Below are 21786 nucleotides of genomic sequence, written 5' to 3'. Positions count from 1 at the left end.
CAATAACAAGACCAGATATCAAGATGTCTCAATCACCTCAATTATCCTGTTGTATAATATTATTTTAACTATGCAAAGGTGTGTTACATTTGTTTATGCTCCAAAATATTACTGTAACTGTATACAACAATAACTCACAAAAATCAGTAGCCTTCCTGTATACAAATGAAGAAGAGTTTGTGGAAAAAAAAACAGGAAAATGATATTTTTCACAGAACATCAAAAATTGAAATATCTTGGAGTAATTATAACCAAGCAAATGAAAGACTTTTACGATAAAAGTTTTAAGACATTGAAGATATCAAAAGATGAAAAAATCTCCCATGCTCATGGATCAATTGAATTAATACAGTAAAAATGCCAACCCTGCCAAAAGCAATCTAATGATTCAATGTAATCCTCATCAAAATTCCAACACAGTTCTTCATAGAAATTGGAATAATTTTCAGCTTCATATGAAAACACAAAATAATCATGATAGCTAAAAACAATTCTCAGCATGTGTTATTTTTGTTTGCGATGCATTTGTTTAACAATGTAAGGATGTGTGTTTAATTATGTAAAGATATGTTGCATCTGTTTCATTTTGCCTGCCTAAGGCACCTGATTGGTCTAATGAAAAGCTCGACAGCCAACAGGTAGGCAGAGAAAGAATAGGTGGGGCTGGCAGACAGAGAAAATAAATAGGAAAAGAAATCTAGGCTTGAAAAGAAGAAGGAGATGAATGAAAGAAAAAGGAGGAGAGAATGAGGGGCACACCCATGGCAAGAAGCCAGGCAGACATAGAAAAGCAGTGAAAATAAGATATACAGCAGTGAGAAAGATAATAAGGCCTGAGGCAAAAGGTAGGTAAAGAGACACAGGTTAATTTAAGTTAAAAGAGCTAGCCAGAACCATGCCTAAACCAGGCTGAGCATTCAAAACTAATAAGTCGCTGTGTCATGATTTGGGAGCTGGTTGGTGGCCCAAAAGAAAAAGCCTTGTACATTTTGGCACCAACATGAGTGCCAAATTTCTACACAAGGCCTGAGTAAGCTAAAAACAAACAAAAAAAAAAAAAAGAAAAAGAAAAAACCATACAGCAGAGCACTTAAACAGCCGTTTTCACATTAGGAACAGCAAGTTAAGGAAGAACACCTACTGCAGCGTGGGCACAGGCATTCCAAGCCTGGGGTGTTGAATGCAGTTCTCTGTCAAAGGCACCTAGGCAGAAGTTTCTTTCTTGCCTGCCAGTTCCCAAATAACGGACACAGAGACACAATATTAATTATAAATGCTCAGCCAATAGCTTATGGTTGTTACTAATTAACTCTTACATTTTCAATTAACTCATATTTTTATCTACTTTTTGCCATGTGGCTTGGTACCTTTTCTCAGTACAGCATGTTCATCTTGCCTCTCTCGCTGAATATGCTGGAGACTCCACACTCCGTCCTTCTCCTTCCCCACATTCTCAGTTTGGCTTTCCCACCTAACCTTATTCTGTTCAGCTATTGGCCAGTCAGCTTCTTTATTAAATCAGTCACAGCAAAATATATTCCTACAGTGTATAGGAATATTCAAAATTTCCCCCTTTTTGTCTAATTAAAAAAAGAAGGTTTTAACTTTAACATAGTAAAATTACACACAACAAAAACAGTTATCAAGTAAGAATTACAGTTACAATATCTAGTTCATTTGTATTTGTCAAAGTTAGAGAAAATATTCTACTATCTATTTTATCTTTGTGACTCTAAAGCTTATACTTAATTTATCTTTTATCCTAACTAACACTTTGACATATGGCTATCTAGTCTTTAACTCCATCAAAGACCCCAGAAATATAAAATGTTACCAATGACAGGGACATCTGCCTACCTGGACAGTTATCCTAAGTTCTTCTGTAACACTGGGGCATACATCTTTGGCTCACAGGCCTAGTATATCTGACGGACTTTTCTGAGAAGCAAGGAATTTTGAAGGACTCTTCTACTTTGTCTGGTTAAAGTTTGGAAGTTGACCATTTTTTGCATCCTGCTGGGCCACTTTACACAGCATACTGTCGGAAGTCGAGGCAAGGGCAGTTTCTTGCCCAGTGGCTATCTTTTGCCACAAAGAAAGCAAACTCTATATGGAGTTTCTTTGATGCCCATCAACTTCTCTGAATTAGGTTGGTGTTGCCAGGAGCAGGTATGTCTCACTGACGTGAAAAGCCTTAGGTTATTAAGCATATTAAATGCCACATTCTGTAAGTCTTGGAAGTGTATTGGTGGCAACTCCACGTAGTTAAAAGGGAGGTTTATTTTGGGGGGTAACTTACAACAAGTAAATGGATAGGCTACAGGGTCAAGGAGAGGTGCAGGGCAGTCCAGTGGTGTTCTCCGGAGAACTCTGCTCAGTCTACCATCCAACAGCCAGGATTACCAGGAACCAAGAGACCAGCACATCTGGATCCTGTCTCAGCCCCACCTCCGGGGTAGACATGACAGTTACCAGAAGCCTCAATGGGGGTAATAATTCTAGGTCAAAGCTGGAACAGCTACCCACTATAGAAGTGTTTGAAAACCACCTATTTAAATACATCTGTGTATTACTTTGGAAACATACCTAATATGACTATGAGTTTGACTATTATAGATGATTGTTAATCTTTATTTCTTAATTATATATTACATTTTTAAATAAGCTGCATAGACATAATAACCCAAACAAGAGTAGAAATATACATACACTGTAACAAAATTAACTTTAAATTTGTATCAATATATAAAAATCCACACCAATGTAAAATATTTAAGACTAGTAGTTGTTCTTTTGATTTAAAAGTAGATTAAATAATCTACCCTATTATCCTATCATTTCTATATCCCTCCTTCTTCTTTTCATAAAGAGATCTTTGGATCCAATCTCCTTTGTTCAGCTTTCTTTCTGACCATACCAATAACAATTTGTACTAACTCTCCTTAAATCACAATAAATATGCATAACCCATCTTTTGAGAATGTGGGTGTCATGCTCTAGACTATTTCCTGTTGTTGTAGGGTGCTGGAAATCTTTGGAGAAACCTTGAGAAAATCAGGATAATTGTTAGGTCTTGACTAGAGTATTCTGTGAGGCTGGATCACTTCTGTCTACTGTGTCCCTTTAGAAAAGAGCCTGCCTCCCAGGGATATCAACAGAACATGTCATAACAAAATGCCATAAGACAAACCATCATATCAAGGCTGGACAGGGTAAGCTAGTAGGAGGAAAGAATCCCAAGAGCAGGCAAAGAGATTTGGAGATACCCAATCTCTTACTGTTATGAGTCCCATAAAAACCCTAAGCTAAACAACCAAAGCTTGGAGGGCCTAGTGCAGGCCCATGCCAGCTCTGTGATTCCTGCTTCAGGTCCCTATGAGTCCTGCTTGGTTGATTTTGTAGGCTGTTTTCTCGTAGTGTCTTTGACCCCTCTAACTCCTGCAATCCTTCCTCCCCCTCTTCTAAAGGCTTCCACAAGCTTCACACCTGTTTTGCTGGGGGTCTCTCTTCTGCTCCCATCGGCTCTCAGAGGAACTCTCTCTGATGAGATCAAGCTAGGCACCAATCTATGAGTAAAGCAAAGTATCTGTGGGGGCTCACAGAGGATCCCTAGTAAGGTCTTACTCAAGGTCAGAAAGTCAGAGCTTGCTTTACCCAGCAGGGCTGCATAATAGGATGATTTGGTGAAGGGCATGTTTACCAAGTGTTTTGAAGGGTCTACACTTGGCTGTATATTGTACTTTGATCTTGAAAGGGGAGGTCTTTTGCCTCTCCCCTTGGTAGTGTATAGAAAGCCCATTAGATTAAATCTCAAGGTGGCTGGGTATTGACCCAGGGCCCTCCTGAAGCTATCCTGTGTCTCTGTCTTACTGTATCTATATTTCTATTTAATATTTCCTCATTCCTCCCTCCTCCCACCAAGAACCCTTCAACAGGTCATAACCAAAGGCCCCCCCTCCCCACCCCTGTGGGTACCTGCCCTGAGGAGATTTCTCCCAGAGTCCTGGGGAATAAGCATACAAGTGACTGGGTATTTAATCTGGAGGATATCAAATGAATCTATGCACATAGTGTCCTTTCAGTCCATTCACTTCATTGTTCTAAGTTAATTATCTGATGTCTTTGCTGTTCTCTCTCTTTTTTTCTTTCTCTGAGTCTACAGCCCCCTTTTCCTCATCATTTTCTCTTACCTGAATTCTCACAATTTTCACAGGAGACTCCTTGCAATCCTAAGAAAAGCGTCAAAACCCTCATGGTCACAGCACATTCCTAGAATAGATGATAGGGAGCAGAGCCATTATCATAGTAACGCAAGGTTCCAAGGTACCAAGACCAGAGGGAGGGATCTCAGTGCCCAGTACCACAAACTCTGAGACATAGTTTTTTATCATCAGACTTGGAAAGTGAAGAATTGGCAGGCTTTTCTTATGGAGTTTTGTATTAGTAGCCTTAAAGAGACACCTGCAACTCTGACCTTGAGCATAACTGTAAAGTTTTAAACTTATGATTGATATGCAAAGGACTTTAGTCTAGTTTGAACTTACTCTGAAGTAAAAATGAGCTAAATGCATGCAGTTTGTGTTAGACTGAGACAAGATTATTATTTTTTGTATTAGTCTGAGCAAAAGGAACAAAGCTGTGTTCAAGTGTCAACACTCTCATGGGACAATGGACCTGGCTGTGAAGTATATCTCTAACACAAATTGCTAAAAGGTCTTATTAATAGAAAACCTGGAACCAGATATTGGGGTGAAAGCTGAAAGATCAGTGAAACAGAACAACCACAGCCAATCTCACCTTGCCAACTGCTTAGCCGATCCTGTTTCCAAAAATGGGTCTCAGTTTAACTGCTGCTTAGTTCCTATCTCCTCATGCTTTATATACTGTTATCTACCCAGCCATGGGATTAAAGGAATGTGTACTTCCCAAGCAAAGCCTACAAAACCTCTAGTTCCTGGTCCTTATATACCTTTCTGCTTCCTGCCATCACTTCCTGGGATTAAAGGCATGCATCCTTTCCAAACAAAGATATAAGATCTCAAGTGCTGAGATTAAAGGTGTGTGCCACAATGCCTGGCTCTGTTTCCAATGTGGCCTTGAGCTCACAGAGATCCAGACATATCTCTGCCTCCCAAGTGATAGAATTAAAAGTATGTGCCACCCCTGTCTGGCCTCTATGTCTAATTGAGTTACTGTCTCAGTCCTCTGGTCCCCAAATAAGTTTTTAAGGTACATAATATATTTGAGGTACACAATATACAGCACATATATCCTAGTATACATTCTATATATCAAAATTATACAACTAAATGAAAAAATCAACTTCTTGACCACCAACAGATATATGTGTCCATAAGACTGAAATGAGATTACATCCATACATTTTATGAAAATGCATGATAATGGGAATATCATAGCTGTAATTGCGTAAGAAGTTTTCAACAAGAAATGATCAATAAAGGCACTAACTCCAACATGGCTTACATGAGAGCTTAGTCCTCTACCAAAACCTTTGGTTCTGTTAGATGGGACTTTTGAACACTAGTTGTCACCTGCTGCATACTCCAATGGCCCTTTGCTACCAGCATCCCTCAATAAGGTCAGAGCTGTTCTCCCATAAGCACCATGAGGAATCATTTCATTAGTTTTCTTTGTCAGTTGAGTTTGGTTCTGTGCTATTTCTCTGAGCTACACAGCTGCCAGTTCCTGGCCGTCTAGGCAGTTTTGGACCTGAGCTTGGGTATAATGTAGATCAGCCATTTGTTGGCAGCTCCCACAAGCTCAGAGTCACCATTGCCCTAGCACGTCTTTCAGGAAGGACAGGTTTGGGTTTGACAGTTTCGTGGCTGGGTTTGTGTCCCTGTCCCACTACTGGAAGCCTTGTCTGGTTATAGAAGATGGATAGCTCAGAGAAATAGGGTGGAACCAAACACAACTGACAAAAAGAAAGAAAGAATTCCTGACGGTAATCTGCTTTACTCATAGGTATTTATCAGCTGTAGGAGTTCCCTAGTAGAATTTTTGGTATTGCTTATATATACTATTATATCATCTGCAAATAATGATACTTTGGCCTCTTCCTTTCCAATTTATATCCCCTTGATCTCCTTCAGTTGTCTGATTTCTCTAGTTAGAATTTCAAACACTGTAATGAATAGATATGGAGAGAGTGGACAGCCTTATCTTGTTCCTCATTTTGATGAGATTACTTTGAGTTTCTGTACATTTAATTTGATGTTGACTATAGACTTGCTGTAAATTACCTTTATTATGTTGAGGTATGTCCCTTGTATCCCTAATCTTTACAAGAATTTTGTTATGTAGTGGTGTTGGATTTTTTTCAAAGACTTTTTTGGCATCTAATGAGATGATCATGTTTGTTTGTTTTTTCATTCAGTTTGTTTATGTGGTGGATTCCATTGACGGATTTTTTTTTTTATGTTAAACCATCCCTGCATCTCTGGGATGAAGACCATGATGTATGATTTTGTATGTGATCTTGGATTGTGTTTTTAAGTATTTTGTTGAGTATTTCCATTTATGTTCATAAGGGAAACTAGTTTCTTTGTTGAATCTTGTGTGGTTTACCTATCAGGGTAACTGTGGCCTCAGAAAATGAATTTGGCAATATTCCTTCTGTTTCTATTTTGTGTAGAATTCTGGTAGAATTCTGGCCAAAAACCATCTAGCCCTGGCTACTTTTCTTAACAGATGTTCTTATATGCATGTTTCTGTATATGCATATTTGCTTTTAAGTTGAGAGCTTTATACTATTGATAAAAAAATTTTAATATGACAAATCAACAGTTCTGATAACATCAATAGTACCTGTCACTCCTCGAAGTATTTTATACGACTGCCATTATGATCTTCTACTTGTTACTTTCTTCTAGAATTTAGCATTTTTTTTTACTTTTGTTTATAAGATCTATAGCCAGGTGGCAGTGGTGCACGCCTTTAATCTCAGCACTCAGAAGGCAGAGGCAGGCGGATTTCTATGAGTTTAAGGCCAGCCTGGGCTACAGAGTGAGTTCCAGGAAAGGTGCAAAGCTACACAGAAAAACCCTGTCTTGAAAAAAAAAAGTTCTATAATGTTTCAGCTAATATACAAAAAAGATTATATGTACCACTGGCCTAGATACATGGCATTTCATCTTGTTCTTCAGTTACTATCTGTGTAAAAATGATTAGCCTTGGGGGTTTCTAGAGACAGTATTCTCACCATTAATGTAGATAGGTATAATATCTGTATGGCTTTATAACCTTAACATCATGAGGCAGACATGCTGTGGGATGTCTTTCTCTATGCTGTGAATATGTATGGCTCCCATTGGGTAATAAATAAAGCTGTGTTGGCCTATGGTAAGAAAGTCTACAGCCAAGTGAGAAATCCAAGCAGAGATACAGAGAAAAGAAGGGTGGAGTAGAGAAAGATGCTAGACACCAGCAAAGAAGTAATAAGATGCCAGCAGACTGGTAATGCCATGGCTGCATGGCAACATATAGGTTAATAGGAATAGATTGATTTAAGATGAAAGAGCTAGCTAGCCAGAAGCTAGAGCCATAGGGCATACAGTTTGTAATTAATATAAACCTATGAGGAATTATTTTCTAAGCAGCTGCAGGACTGCAGGGCCAGGTGGGACCAGGTGGGACCAGAGAAACTTTGGCTACATTTGGCACTCAACGTGGTAGCAAGAATTTCCACCTAAAACCTGAAAAAAGTTTTAAAAAGGGTGCTAAAATGAAGCTAAAAACAGCTTCCTAGTGGTGTCTCTCATGTGAGCTGTGATACTATATATATATTTCTACTCTTGTTTAAGGTATTATGTCTATGCAAGTCATTTTAAATTGTAATGTATAGTTAAGAAATACAGATTAATAACTATGATAATCAAACTTATAGTAGTTAAGTTTTCTAAGTATACATAAGTATATTTCAATTAGGTAGGTGATCTTCAAACACTTCAAAAACCTACAGAATGTGGTATTTAAAATGTTTTAAGTACTTAGACTTTTCTGGACAGTGAGACACATCTGCTCCTGGCAGAACCAATTACTTCAAAGAGGATGATGGGCATCGAAGAAACACATTATGGAGTTTGCTTACTTTATGGAAAAAGTTAGTCACTGGAGAAAAAAAAATGCCCTTGCCTCAACTGCTTCACAGGATGCTGTATGAATTGAAATTGCTGGACCCATAGGAAGGTGACCACTGAACTTTTCAAGGCGAGATGGTCCTTCAGGTTCCTGCTTCACAGAAGAAACTGCCAGACATTCTATAGGACATGGATAGAAGCAACTGATGAACTTTGCCAGGATGAGCAGAACAGTCCTTAAAATTTCCCGCTTCACTGAAGGCTATGCAAGATACTCTAGGCCTGTAGGCTGAAGATAAATGCCCCAATGTTACAGAAGAACTTTAGATGTTTCTGTAATTTCTAGTATTGTGGAAGCTGTTTGCCGTGCACTTCCTGTTTACTCAGGTAATATATCTTTCTGGGGTCTTTGATGGAGTTGAAGACTAAATAGTTCTAATTATAGTTTTCCTTAGTCATGATAAAGATAAATTAGATATAAAACTTTACACTCACAAAAATAGTATAGAAGATAGAATATTTTCTTTAATTTTGCCAAATACAAAGACTAATATTGTAACTATGATTATTGCTTGATAACTGTTTTATAATATATAATTTTACTATGTTAAAGTTACAACCTTCCTTTTTGACTAGACAGAAAAGGGGAAGTGTTGTGTAATGTCTTTCTGTATGCTGTGAATATGTGTGGCTCCCATTGGACAATAAATAAAGTTGTTTAGGCTTATGGCAAGAAAGCTTACAGCCAGGTGAGAAATCCAAGCAGAAGTACAGAGAGAAGGGCAGTGTAGAGAGAGATGCCAGCTGCCACCAAAGGAGCAACAAGATGCCAGCAGACCAGAAACTCCATGGCCATTTGGTAACATATAGATGAATAGAAATTTGGTTAATTTAAGATAAAAGAGCTAGCTAACCAGAAACTGGAGCCATATGGGATACAGTTTGTAATTAATATAAGCCTCTGAGGAATTACTTTATAAGTAGCTGTGGAACCACGGGGACAAGTAGGACTGGAGAAACTTCCAACACAACAGTACATTCTCCAGAAGATTCTAGTCACATAAAAATATACAATGATTTCACTGAAATTGGTTGGTAATATGTTAGATAACTTATCAGAAATTCTAAAGAAAACCTGTTTTCAATGGTATAAGTAAAAAGTGGCTTCTTTTTCCTTCAAGTGATCTTAAGAAAATGAAAAGATGCTGTTTTATAGCTAAAAGGGTGGAATATAAACTATGATTTATATAAGAATTTGATGACATTTTAAAATATTAGACTAAAGTGGAGATGATGGAGACAGCATAGTGGGTAAAACGTTTGCTGAGCACGGGTTCAGGTCTGCCCTCGGGTCTCCAGAACCCACAGTCTGCTGATATGGTAGCCCACATCTCCCTACAGGGAGGGGAGGGGCGGGGAGGAGAATCAAGGAAGCCGCTGGGTCAGAAAGATTGGCATATACAGCTGGAGCAACTGAACCTGTCTTTAACAAGGTCAAAAGATAAGGACCAACACCCAAGTTTATACCTAACTTCCACAAGCACACATGGCCATCATGTTTACACGCACACACAAACACAGATCATTTTATAACACCAAATTGAATGACCAACAAAATAAAATAAAATATTGGAACATACCTAAAATACCGCTTTTCAGATAATTTTGTTTTAGATAAAATTACAGCCAGCTGGTGATGGTACATGCCTTTAATCCCGTCACTTGGGAGACAGAGGCAGGAGGATTTCTATGAGTTCAAGACCAGCCAGGTCTACAGAATGAGTTACAGGACAGCCAGCGCTACACAGAGAAATTCTGTCTCAATATATATAATGAAAAATATATTGAAAAATTTGGTGGCAATAGATGAGATTACTATTACTTCTAAACACAGCATGCTTAATATTTTTTTAATTTTATTTATTTGTACTCCATGCTTTCCCTGTTTTACTAGTTCTTGGCGAATTTCGTACAATGGTGTTTGACCATATTTACCACTCTTGAAACCCCTACTGAGCCACACAACGTTCCTTACTTGTGTTATCTTTTTTCCACACCCATCAAGTCTACACTGGACTTCCTGACTACTCTTGGATGTGTGACTTCTCATAGGCAGACAAGTGACATACCAGAAGCCACACCCATAACAAAATTGACTCTCTCTCTCTGACCAGCTGAAAATTGCCATGAGCTCCTGGGCTAAGGGGAAAGACTGCATGTTTACCCCCATTTTCCATGATGGGATTTATTCTGTTTTGAGTTTACACAGCTTGGTGCATGCTGCCACAATCAGTGACTTCATACATTCAACGGCCATGTTGTACCTTGAGTACTCTGTTTCTTTATATTTATTCAATATCTCTGGCATATACAGCCCTACAGTCTATCGAGGGCCTTTGAGATCCAGCCTCAAGGTCCTCTTCAGGGTTGAGGTCAGACACTACAGGAAGTGAAAGGAACTTAGGGTGTCTGAGGGCAAACAAATTAGCTCACATGCATGCTCTTCAAATCATGTCTCTTTATTGTTCCACATTTCTTCTAATTTTCATGACCTAATTGTCTAATTTCTTCACTCTAATTCTTTCTTCTAGTCTTCCTGCTTCTTTTTCTCTAGCTTAAAAATTCTATTTTTACAGGAGATTTGAAGCAATAAAAAATGCAAGAGTTATCTCTCATTGGTCAAAAACATATTTCCAGGATGAATGATAAGAAGCCAAGCCATTTGCCATGGCAACACAAGGTTTTAAGGTTTCAGGACCAGAGAGAAGGGGCGTAGTGCCCAGTATGGCAAACTTCAAGACATAGCTCTTTGTCAGCAGACTTGGCCAGCAAAGGACTGGCATGCTTTTCTTAGGGTGCTTTGTGTGGATAACCTTGGTTAGACCCCTGCAACTCTGACTTTGTGCATAATTGTAAAGTTTTAAACTTATGATCTATTTACAAAATCCTTTAATCTAGTTTGGACTTGCTCTGAGGTAAAAATGAGCAAAACATGTGCAGTTAGTCTGAGCAAAAGGAACAAAGCAGGCTTTTAAGTGTTTGTGGAACAACAGATCCAGCCATGAAGCACATCTTAGCATATAGTCCATACATCGAATATACAGCTAAAAGAGAAGTCATGATTCTGACCATCCACAAATGCGTGTGCCCATAAGGCTGAGATGCAATCATGAGATCACATGTACATATTACATGAAAATGCATGGTAATAGGAAATTATCATATCTGTTATTGCATAAGTGAAATTACAGATGAAAGCAACTGGTTTTTCAGAGCCTGTGACCCTGCCTAACAGGGTTCCTCCATCAGAAAACCATTTGTCTAGTGGGTTGGCATCTGAATTATCATTATGAATTGCTATAAGCTGTAATTGTGTCATGGCCCACAGTAACTCGGAACAATCACTCCTGACATCAGTCTCCACTTCTGCAATGATCTCTGTGCTTTGGAAGGAGAGAAGGCTCTATAGAAGTTCCATTTAGAGTTGAGTATTCATTAGTCTTTTATTCCCTTTAAGTTAGTTTGTTTTGCATCTCTACATTAATCACAATCTACTACAAACAGAAGCTTGTCTACTGAGGATTGAGAGATGTGTTAACTTATAGGTATAACAGTAAGTCATTAGGAGTCAATTTTTTTGTTTGTTTGTTTGTTTATCGAGACAGGGTTTCTCTGTGTAGCTTTGCGCCTTTCCTGGGACTCACTTGGTAGCCCAGGCTGGCCTCGAACTCACAGAGATCCGCCTGCCTCTGCCTCCCGAGTGCTGGGATTAAAGGCGTGCGCCACCACCGCCCGGCATTAGGAGTCAATTTAATACTACGTACATTTAACAGAGTGGCCATAGTATGTTTTATCCAGGGGCCTATGACCTGTCTATCCTGATTCTTGACCCAACTATGGTATTAGATATAAGTTTCATCTTGTGTAATAGGACTAAAATCCAATAAGAACGTATTTGGTTACCCCCATGATGTTCAAACCACAGATGCAAGAGCAGGTAAGTCTTGCTAGTCCTATGATTATTGTAGTTCATGGGGTTCACAGTTGGGTAAAATTGATGATTACTTTCCTCTCTGGTAAGATACATAGCATGTTTAGCCCAATAAAAGCTAGCAAGTAGGAATGAAGCTTCCAAGCCAATAGACTTAGTATCTCCAAGCATTTATTTATTATTATTGGACAGATTTATGAATTTACCTAATGAATTCCCTTCTCTCACTCCTTCTTGTGTCTACTGGAATCCATTTTCTCACCAGGTTCCCCCACCCACACGCACTTTCAAGTCTTAATTCTTCTGTGCAGTCCAATGAGTTTAATAGAGTTTCTTGCTTGAGCATTGGGAGGAGATTATTTACTGTAGCAAGGGTAACTCATTAACAGCTATGCAAGAAAATGACTCTTTCTTCTTACTAACCTATAACCACCAATATTTTCTCAAAGGGATGGAATTTTATTGATGCATCTGCCATTCATTATGAATTGTTCATGAACCTAATCTTGTGCTGGTCTGGAGCAATTAAACACATTGAGAATTTTATACTACCAAAACACTGTTAGAGATAAAATTGGTCCTCTAAAGTATATCACACTGTTTATTTTTATCATTGCATGAGTGTGTGCAACTTTTGTTATTTAAAAATGTTTAATGTTTAAAACTTTGTCTTCTTATAGGCTACATTATTTGAAAACATAGGTCTTATGAAATATGAAGGCCTATTTTCAATTATAGCAAAAATGCACTTTACAAAACCAGTTTCAGATGAAAACATTACAGTGATTGACACAAACTTTAGTGACATTCCTGTTCGTTTGTACTTGCCAAGAAGGAAATCTGAAAGACAGAGACCAGCTGTAATTTTCATTCATGGTGGTGCCTTCGTCTCAGGAAGCTGCAGTAAGTGTATTTCTGATGTGTGTGTGGTTATTTTATTCATATTCAAATAAGTGCTGTGGATTGACAAAGTACTTATCAATATAATGATGACTTGCTTGAGTAATATGTGCTTCTTAAGTGAGATACATTGGAATTTATGGTTAATGCTTCACACATATTTCATATTGGAAAGTAAAACATCATGGAGAAATAAAATTGTTTATTAAGAAAATTTCACTTTTAAATAAACATATAGATAGCCAAGATTTAAAAGTATAAACAATAAACTCTGAATTCAGACCAAAATAACCTAATCACATAAATTATATGTAACACTGATGTGAACCAGGTCCTTTAATTGTTGGATCTGAAATAATATAATTACTACCATACTGCAGTTGATATTAGTTCAAGTTATAGATTATGATACAACAATGATATAGAATTGCTTAGAATACAAAAATTAATGTTGTATTAAAGTGATAAAATGAAATAATGCTGAGTAATCAGTTCCTGACTTAAGCCAGAGGAGAGTGTAGTAGCTAAGACAGGCAGGCACACACACAGGCATGTGCACACACACACACACACACACACACACACACACACACTCACACACATACACAACACACACAGAGAGAGAGAGAGAGAGAGAGAGAGAGAGAGAGAGAGAGAGAGAGAGAGAGAGACCATTTTAGACTTTTGATGTCTTATGGATTCACTATGTAGCAAAGTGTTGGGATTTCATTCTGTGTACTTAACAAGTGATAACACCCTTTTCTTCAATGAATCTGTAACTTAATTATATATCCAGTATTTTGTTTTCATGAACTGTGGGCATTTCAAGATAAGCAAAAAATGAGGGGATGTGCTTAGTCTTATTATAACTTGATGTATCATGTTTGGTTAATATCCTTGGGAGGCCTGCTCTTTTCTGAAGGGAAAGGAATAGGAGTGGATCTGGAGAAGAGGGGAGGTAGGGGAGGGACTGGAAGGAGATGTGGAGGCCCACAAAGGTTTCCTAGTGATATCTGAGCTTGTTTTACCCAGCAGGGCTGCATTAGAGGATTGCTTAACCATGTGCATGGTTACTAGGTGATTGGAAAGGATCTGCACTTGGCTATGCTGGGGGGAGGTCTTTTCTCCACCCCTTGGCATTCCTATACATATCCTTTCAGAAGAGCCAGAAGAGGCTGGTGGATTAGGATCCAGGCCCTCCTGAGCCTATCCTGTGTTTCTGTTTCTCTCCCCTCTATCCTTGTATCTAAATCACTTATCCCTCACTCTTCAAGAGTACCCCGGGGTAAAATGTGGGAGCCAGTCTCCCAGCTGGCCTCCCACAAGGAGAAGGTGGTGGTGGGGAACTGTGGTCAGTATGTAAGATATGAAAGAAGAGTAAATGAAAACTAAAATAAATAAAAATACTACTGTGTTCAGCTGGGCTGCCAACTGAGTAAGCATTTTTCAGATAGTTATCATCAGTGTTTTAGTGGTAAAGAAATATATGGATTAGAGAATGCTTTCAGGCTGGGCGGTGGTGGCGCACGCCTTTAATCCCAGCACTCGGGAGGCAGAGACAGGCGGATCTCTGTGAGTTCGAGGCCAGCCTGGGCTACCAAGTGAGTTCCAGGAAAGGCGCAAAGCTACACAGAGAAACCCTGTCTCGAAAAAAAACCAAAAAAAAAAAAAAAAAAAAAAAAAAAAAAAAAAAAAAGAATGCTTTCAAAGTTCACACAGTTAGAAAGGGGAGGAAGTAACAGTCTTATTAGCAGAAACCAGGGGATTCAATCTCATGCTCCTGCTGAGCAGACCATCCATGCTCTCACTGTTGCTGGAAAATATCCCCTCTCAAAAGCAGTTAGTCCCTCTGTTTTACTCCAGTGACATTTCTAAATTTCCATCCTGTTTCCAACCTTACCTTCTCCTTGGAGCACAGAAGTCCATATGTTTGGCATCTCCTAGTCTACTTTTCCCTTACCCATCTTGCACTGTCTGAAACTTATGGGCATCTTACTGATCCCTTTTTCACTACTCTTTATCTATATCCTGGGAAAAGATGTGTTTATCTTTTGTCCAAGATGTGTCTCTCTGCTTTCCTTGGGATAGTTCCGTCCAAATCATCATCTGATTTGTGTTTCTTCCACCTTCAGTTGTACACCATTTATAGACTCCTAAGAATATACTGTCTTTTCTGTCTTGACTTCTGTTGACCCAGGTTGGTCTTCTAGTTATTAGCTAAGTGTGCTTTACTTTCAGAGACATGTCTGTCTCTTTCTCTCCTTTCGACTCTGTCTTTGAGCTGTGTAATCTGAAAGCAATGCCCTTTGCTACACTAATACTCTTTACCGTTAGTTTGCATAAATAATTTTTTTACTTCCTTGCTTTATTCCTTCATTTGCAACTACAACTGTAAAACAAAAGAAAAGCTGAAACAATGTGAGATAAGTTATTGTTTCGATGTTACAAATATTAATATTCCAACATTTTAATATTTCATCCTTTATTTGTTGGTTTTATGTTTTTCCCCTTCTTTGTTGTTTACTTGTTTCCGTTCTAGCCCCCATGCCATCCTGTTTTCCATCTCTAACATTGTTGAATAAATTTAACTGTGAAATGGGCTGTATAACTGGCCATTAGTGGATCGTATGCATTCTGTAACAGATATAACATAGTCTCCTCTTACAGAGTAAACAAGGAAATAAATAAAACCCCAACAACACAAGAAAGGCAAATGACCCCCAGTAGTGACCACCATGCTCTGCTTTAGACTGTCTTTTAGATCCTACACTTTGACATATTCTGGCCACAAAATTGTGAGCATCTTCTTGTTCCTTTCCAACTATGTAGATTTCTGTTCTTTCATTCCTGGTTGTTCATCACTGTTTCTTCCTTTCTCTTTCTTTCTTTCTCTGTCTTTCATAATGAGAAAATATGGTGACATCAATTATTGATAAACATTACTGATATATTGACCTCCTATTGATAAATCTTTTGTCAAACATTGAAGTGTAGACCCTCCATTCCTGTTTTCTTATATTGCCCACTTTCTGCCTCTGCACTAACTTTATATTGCAACTATATTTGCTTACATATATTTCCTTGAACTTTGAAAATTCTCATAAACTTATTATTTTTCTTACTAAAAATTATTATTTTCTCTAGTTTATTTGCTGGTGGTTATTACATATTTATATTTAAAATGATGGATGCCAATATATGCATTTTGGGTGAATTAATACATATTGCTATTAAGAGAGTCTTGACATTGCTACCTATTAAAAGTTTAATAAAAACATTTTCCTTTTTCTCCTTTCTAATTCTTTTCAGTTGATTATAACTCTATTCCATCCACAGTTAACTTTTTTAAAGAGCTAAAAATGTAAGAACCTGCTATTACTTGATTTTAATAAAAATTAAATTGTCTCTTTGATACAGAAAGGTAATATGAAGTTTACTTATAAATTAATATAATATGCATGACTTTTTGTAAATATGTAAGCACTAAGTGAAGGAAAAACTCATTTGCTTTAATTACACTAATAGAACATCTTGCTTTAAGTAAGTTGATGTGCATTCATTGAAAAATTTCTTAAAAAATTAACTATAGTGCCGGGCGGTGGTGGCGCACGCCTTTAATCCCAGCACTCGGGAGGCAGAGCCAGGTGGATCGCTGTGAGTTCGAGGCCAGCCTGGACTACCAAGTGAGTCCCAGGAAAGGCGCAAAGCTACACAGAGAAACCCTGTCTCGAAAAACCAAAAAAAAAAAAAAAAAAAATTAACTATAGTAAATCTATGAATTTGTGAAAATTATAATACCGGTTACAATAATATTTTCAACTTAATTCCAGATTTCCTAATTCTTCTACCAAGATTTTTGTGCAATAATGTGTTAATGTGTTATAGCAATCTTATTTTCCTGGACTCTGACAGACTGTTTGTTGCTCTATATGACAACAAAAGTGGGATTTCTCTCAAAAAAATCACAATCTACATTTCTTTCACATTCATATGTATTGGTGGGATTCCATTGTCTTCTATTTACAGTGCACCAATTTATATTTATTTCTACTGTTTCAGAGGTGTCAGCCTATGACGACCTGAACAGATGGACAGCAAACAAGCTTAATGCTGTTGTTGTGGGAATAGAGTAAGAGAATGATAATATTTCTTATCACACCCCTAGCTCTCACAACATAAGCTTAGCTTTCTCAGGACTACACACCCACCTAAGTTTCACAAGTAGCTTATTTTATCTGCAAGTAACATAATAGAATGCATACTCATTATATGCTTGGGATATAGGGTTTTGACATGGTAATAAAACAGTGTAAAGTTAGTGTTGCTCTTGGTTCTAGCATTTTTTTTGGTGAAAATGTTGGTAAAATTTGAATATTTTAAGACATTATATAATTAATTTCTTATTATCTCATGAATTTTACCAACATTTCCAATAACACACAAAAATATAAGCTAGTGCTTATTATTTTATAAACTATTGTGTCCTCTAAACTACTGAGACTCCCTTCAGGAGGATGAAAAGGTTATTGCACATCTAGACAATTCCATAGTGAAATATTATAGAAATAGACTTACAGGATTCTAGACTTCAGACAAGAATCACCTCAAGGAATTTCATAGTTGAGAGTATATTGGGGGCAGGTAGGACATACTAGAGAGATTAGTTCTTTCCTGCTCATAATTAATTGTTAATGGAACCAGACAAATTGCTTATGTTTTGAGAAATATCTAAATTATAATAGTAAGAATGGTATGCCTTTCCTGCAATAATTTTAGCCAAATTTAACATATAATCATTTTTAATAATATTTTAAATGGTGTGATATATTGTATAATGTTTAAGAATTCTACATGATTTTAGGTACTTGCTGTTCTTTACTGTGAAGAGTAATGATATTTGTATGTCATTGTTCATAATATGCTAATTTTCAAATGTTTAAGACACAGCTTAAAATATAAATATCTGCAAGGACCATGTGATGGATATTGTTTAATATAAGCATGTGAATAATTCAGAAATTTAATAGATATTAAGGTGATAGAAATAAAAATGTGATAGCCCAATTGAGGTGTCCTCCAAAGAGAACACGCACACACACACACACACACACACACACACACACACACACACACACAAAGCAAAAATGAAAATACATAGTAGTACTTAGTCTTATGAAATAATTCAATAATTTGAGTAAGATCCACTGGTACATTTAGAATGTTCATGATTCACAATGACTATGGTGATTTAAATTCTGATATTCAATTTGTGATATGAAATTCTACAATTTTATAAATAATGGACCTACATGCATTTATAATTGAAGTCATCTGTCAATAATTTACTCTGATATTATCTGTATTTAAAATTTCTGGGGAATCCTATTGATAACTCTGAACTGCTTTTGAGTTACCAGCACATTGAGGGCCACTGAAGCATACAGGCCTCACAGGATGAATACACCTGTCTCACTCATTTCTCCTTAGAACCATTACCTGAAACCCTGAACCCAAATCTATGCCTCACTTTAAGAAAGAAGTTTCCAATGAGCTTGGGAGTAATTGGTGAGATTTATGATTCAAAGTAAGGCCAAGATCTCAGTGTATCTGTTGGCAAGAATGAGAGCTATCTAATTGTACAATTTTAACGAGGGCTTTGCTGTGTTTTTGTTTGATTTTTCTCTAAAGCTACAGACTTGCTCCTCAGTATCCATTCCCAGCTGCCCTTGAAGATTGTATTTTTGTGATCAAGTTCTTTCTCCAGGATAAAGTGCTTGCAGAATATGGAGTGGATGCCACTCGAATCTGCATTATGGGAGACAGTTCTGGGGGAACCTTGGCAGCAACAGTGGTTCAACTGGTACGTTGTATGTATTATATATGTTTTAATCCTCACATAAAAGAAGCAGTGTTTTAAGTGTATTTGCAGTACTTTTAAACTGTTATCTGTGACATTTAAACTAAACAGGATTAGCCATTTTGCACATTACTTTAGATGTGGCTTTAATTGTCTAGTGCTAAGGGAGGGTTTTACAACCTTACTTATTTTTTTAGGGAGGAGGGGCTTGGGCATTGAATCCAGGGATATGTGCTTGCCAGGCAAGGACTCTACTTGCCACCTTCCCTTTTAAACTTACTGTTTCAAAATAGGTTTTTGATGAGATTCCCTGAGGTTCTTTGTAGTTTGTGCAGGCCTTGAACTTGTGAGCATCCTGTCTCAGCAACTCAAGAACCTGGTATTAGAAAACTGTCACACTGACCATTACTCAACCTGGCTCACCTTGCCAATGTTAGGAAAAGGTTCAACATCATCTATGAACCACTCTATTCATCAATAAGGGATTCTGGGTTCGTAATTTACTGATTTTTTATAGATAAACTATTAAATTATCAATATTTTTGTATCACTGTCATTGATGAGTGTTTAGTTACTTTTTTTTCCTCTGAGACTAAATATCTGACAAGAAGCAATTTAAGGGAAGAGAGGATATAACAGCTCCTGGTTTGGAACATTCAGTGCCTCATGGCCTTGAAGGCATGACAGTGGGAGCTCCTTTTGGCTGTGGTGGTGGAAAGCTGTTTGCTCTCATCTCTCAAGTCTAGAAATCAGAAAGAGATGCTTGCTGGTACTAAGCTTCATTTCTGATTTATCAATCCTCTTCTTTTCTGAAAACTTCGACTTGTAAGATGATGCCTTCATGTTCAGGGTGAATCTTTACTCCTTCGTTAATTCTCTCTAAAATACTCTCATAGACACTCCTAGAGATGTGCTTCATTCTCTTGCATGATTCTAAATTCAGGCGAGTTGATATTGACTAGTAACCATGGCAATGTGGCAAACATGCAGATTGTCATAGATAACATTGGGCAATAAATCACGCTTGTATAGAAGAATTCCTACTGTAATAAAACTAAGTCACCTCATATTAAAATTCTTGCTGAGCAAAGCTAAATAATCACTGCTCAATAAGTGATGTTTTGAAAAGTGATCTTAGTCCAACACATGACTCATATTCCCCCAAATGCTTTTGTAGAACAAAATGAATATTTATTTATTTATTTATTTATTTATTTATTTATTTATTTATTTATTTATTTATTATTTATTTATTTATTTGGTTTTTCAAGACAGGGTTTCTTCATGTAATTTTGGTGCCTGTCCTGGATCTTGCTCTGTAGACCAGGCTGGCCTTGAACTCACAGAGATCCATCTGGCTCTGCCTCCCAAGTGCTGGGATTAAAGGCGTGCCCTACCACTGCCCAGCTTCAAAATGAATATTTTGTATCATTTATACTGCATAGATTAGCTTCCTCTTAGAAAGTAGATGTAGTCTCTGCTGGCAATGGTCGCGAGACGGCAGGAACTGACCTACTCTGGTGATGGGATGGCCAGACACCCAAATAGTGGTGCCATAAACCCCATCCAAGGACTGAGGAATCTGAAGGCAGACATCCACGGCTGGGCCCCTGGTGGAGCACTGGGAGTCTAATTAGTGAGTAAGAAGAGGATTTATATGAGCGAGAATTGTTGAAGCCAAGGTTGGATAAAGCACCGGGACAAATAACCAAATGAATGGAAGCACAGGATCTATGAACCAAAGGCTGAGGGGCCCCCAACTGGATCAGGCCACCTGAACGGGTGAGACAGTCAGTTGGCTTGATCTGTTTGGGAGGCAGCTGTGCATTGGTGCCAGGTCCTGGGCTCGTTGCATGAGTTGGCTGTTTGAATCCTGGGACTTATGCAGGGACACTTGGCTCGGTCTGGGAGGGGGGAATGGACCTGCCTGGACTGAGTCTACCAGGTCAACCCCGGTCCTCGGGGGAGACCTTGATCTGGAGGAGGTGGGAATGGGGGGTGGGCTGGGGGGAGGGGTGGGCGAGAGGGGGAGAACAGGGGATTCTGTGGCTATTATGTTGAACTGAATGGTGTTGTAAAATAATAATAATAATAATAATAAAACCAAAAAAAAAAACCAAAAAAAAAAAAAGAAAGTAGATGTAGTCTCAAAGTTTGTATTTATTGAATTTTACTGAATACTTCTATTTTTATTTGAAATTTACTTCAATCAATAATATGTTTGCTTTACCAAGACTAATTAATTCATTTTAAAACAATTATCCCTTTGATTATTCAACCATTATGAAATGCCATCTCATATAAGCCCATGAAATACTCAAATTTTTTCTTGAATCACTTTGACATTCTATTTGGTGAGGTAATCAGTACATGAACAGGGTCTCAGAATAACAGATTTCTTTTTAAAAAAAAATTCTATAGCGAGTCATAGTTTTTCTAGTAGAAAAACAAAACATAGATGGACTAGAGTACAAAAGATGTGTTTTCTCATGTTTTAAAGAAACATGGCAGCCTGAAGAGATGGCTGAGAAGGTAAAGGCACCTGGTGCCAAGCTAGAAGGCTTGATTTCACCTCAGGGACCCACATGGTAGGAACAAAAATTAACCAAATCCTAAAAGTTGTCATCTTTAGGTGATGGTACATTATTCTTTAATATACCATCAGAAAAAAAAAAAAAAGACCTGACACTATTCTAAACTGTGTGGGTCAAAACTAACATAAAGAGTTAGAGATTAAAAATGTGTCATTTCAGTAGGGAGCAGCACTGTGATGTCTTCATATAAATCCCAAAGTTCACAAGGATCCACCAAATCATTTAGAAAGATGAAAGGATGTTGAATGGATTAGTTCAACAAAGATGTATGGATAAATAGGCAGATTTGTGATGGCTCAGAAAGTGTCAGAAGTGAAGAAATTAAAAAAAAAAACTAAAGTGATG

At 37.6% G+C, this 21786-nt stretch overlaps 1 protein-coding gene across 1 annotated transcript in view; it reads left to right on the top strand.

Annotated features, from left to right (window-relative positions):
- LOC102914090 (arylacetamide deacetylase-like 2) overlaps positions 1–21786 on the top strand; it is a 36500-nt gene that overhangs the window by 6514 nt on the left and 8200 nt on the right. Inside the window, exons 2-4 of the mRNA XM_006994655.2 lie at positions 12771–12993; positions 17050–17119; positions 18679–18850. Of these exons, the coding sequence (XP_006994717.1) occupies positions 12771–12993; positions 17050–17119; positions 18679–18850 (465 nt within the window). The remainder of the gene's footprint in view (positions 1–12770; positions 12994–17049; positions 17120–18678; positions 18851–21786) is intronic.

This window comes from Peromyscus maniculatus, chromosome 6, assembly GCF_049852395.1.
Source record: "Peromyscus maniculatus bairdii isolate BWxNUB_F1_BW_parent chromosome 6, HU_Pman_BW_mat_3.1, whole genome shotgun sequence".
Taxonomy (NCBI): domain Eukaryota; kingdom Metazoa; phylum Chordata; class Mammalia; order Rodentia; family Cricetidae; genus Peromyscus; species Peromyscus maniculatus.
This window is presented reverse-complemented; position numbering and strand designations above follow the sequence as displayed.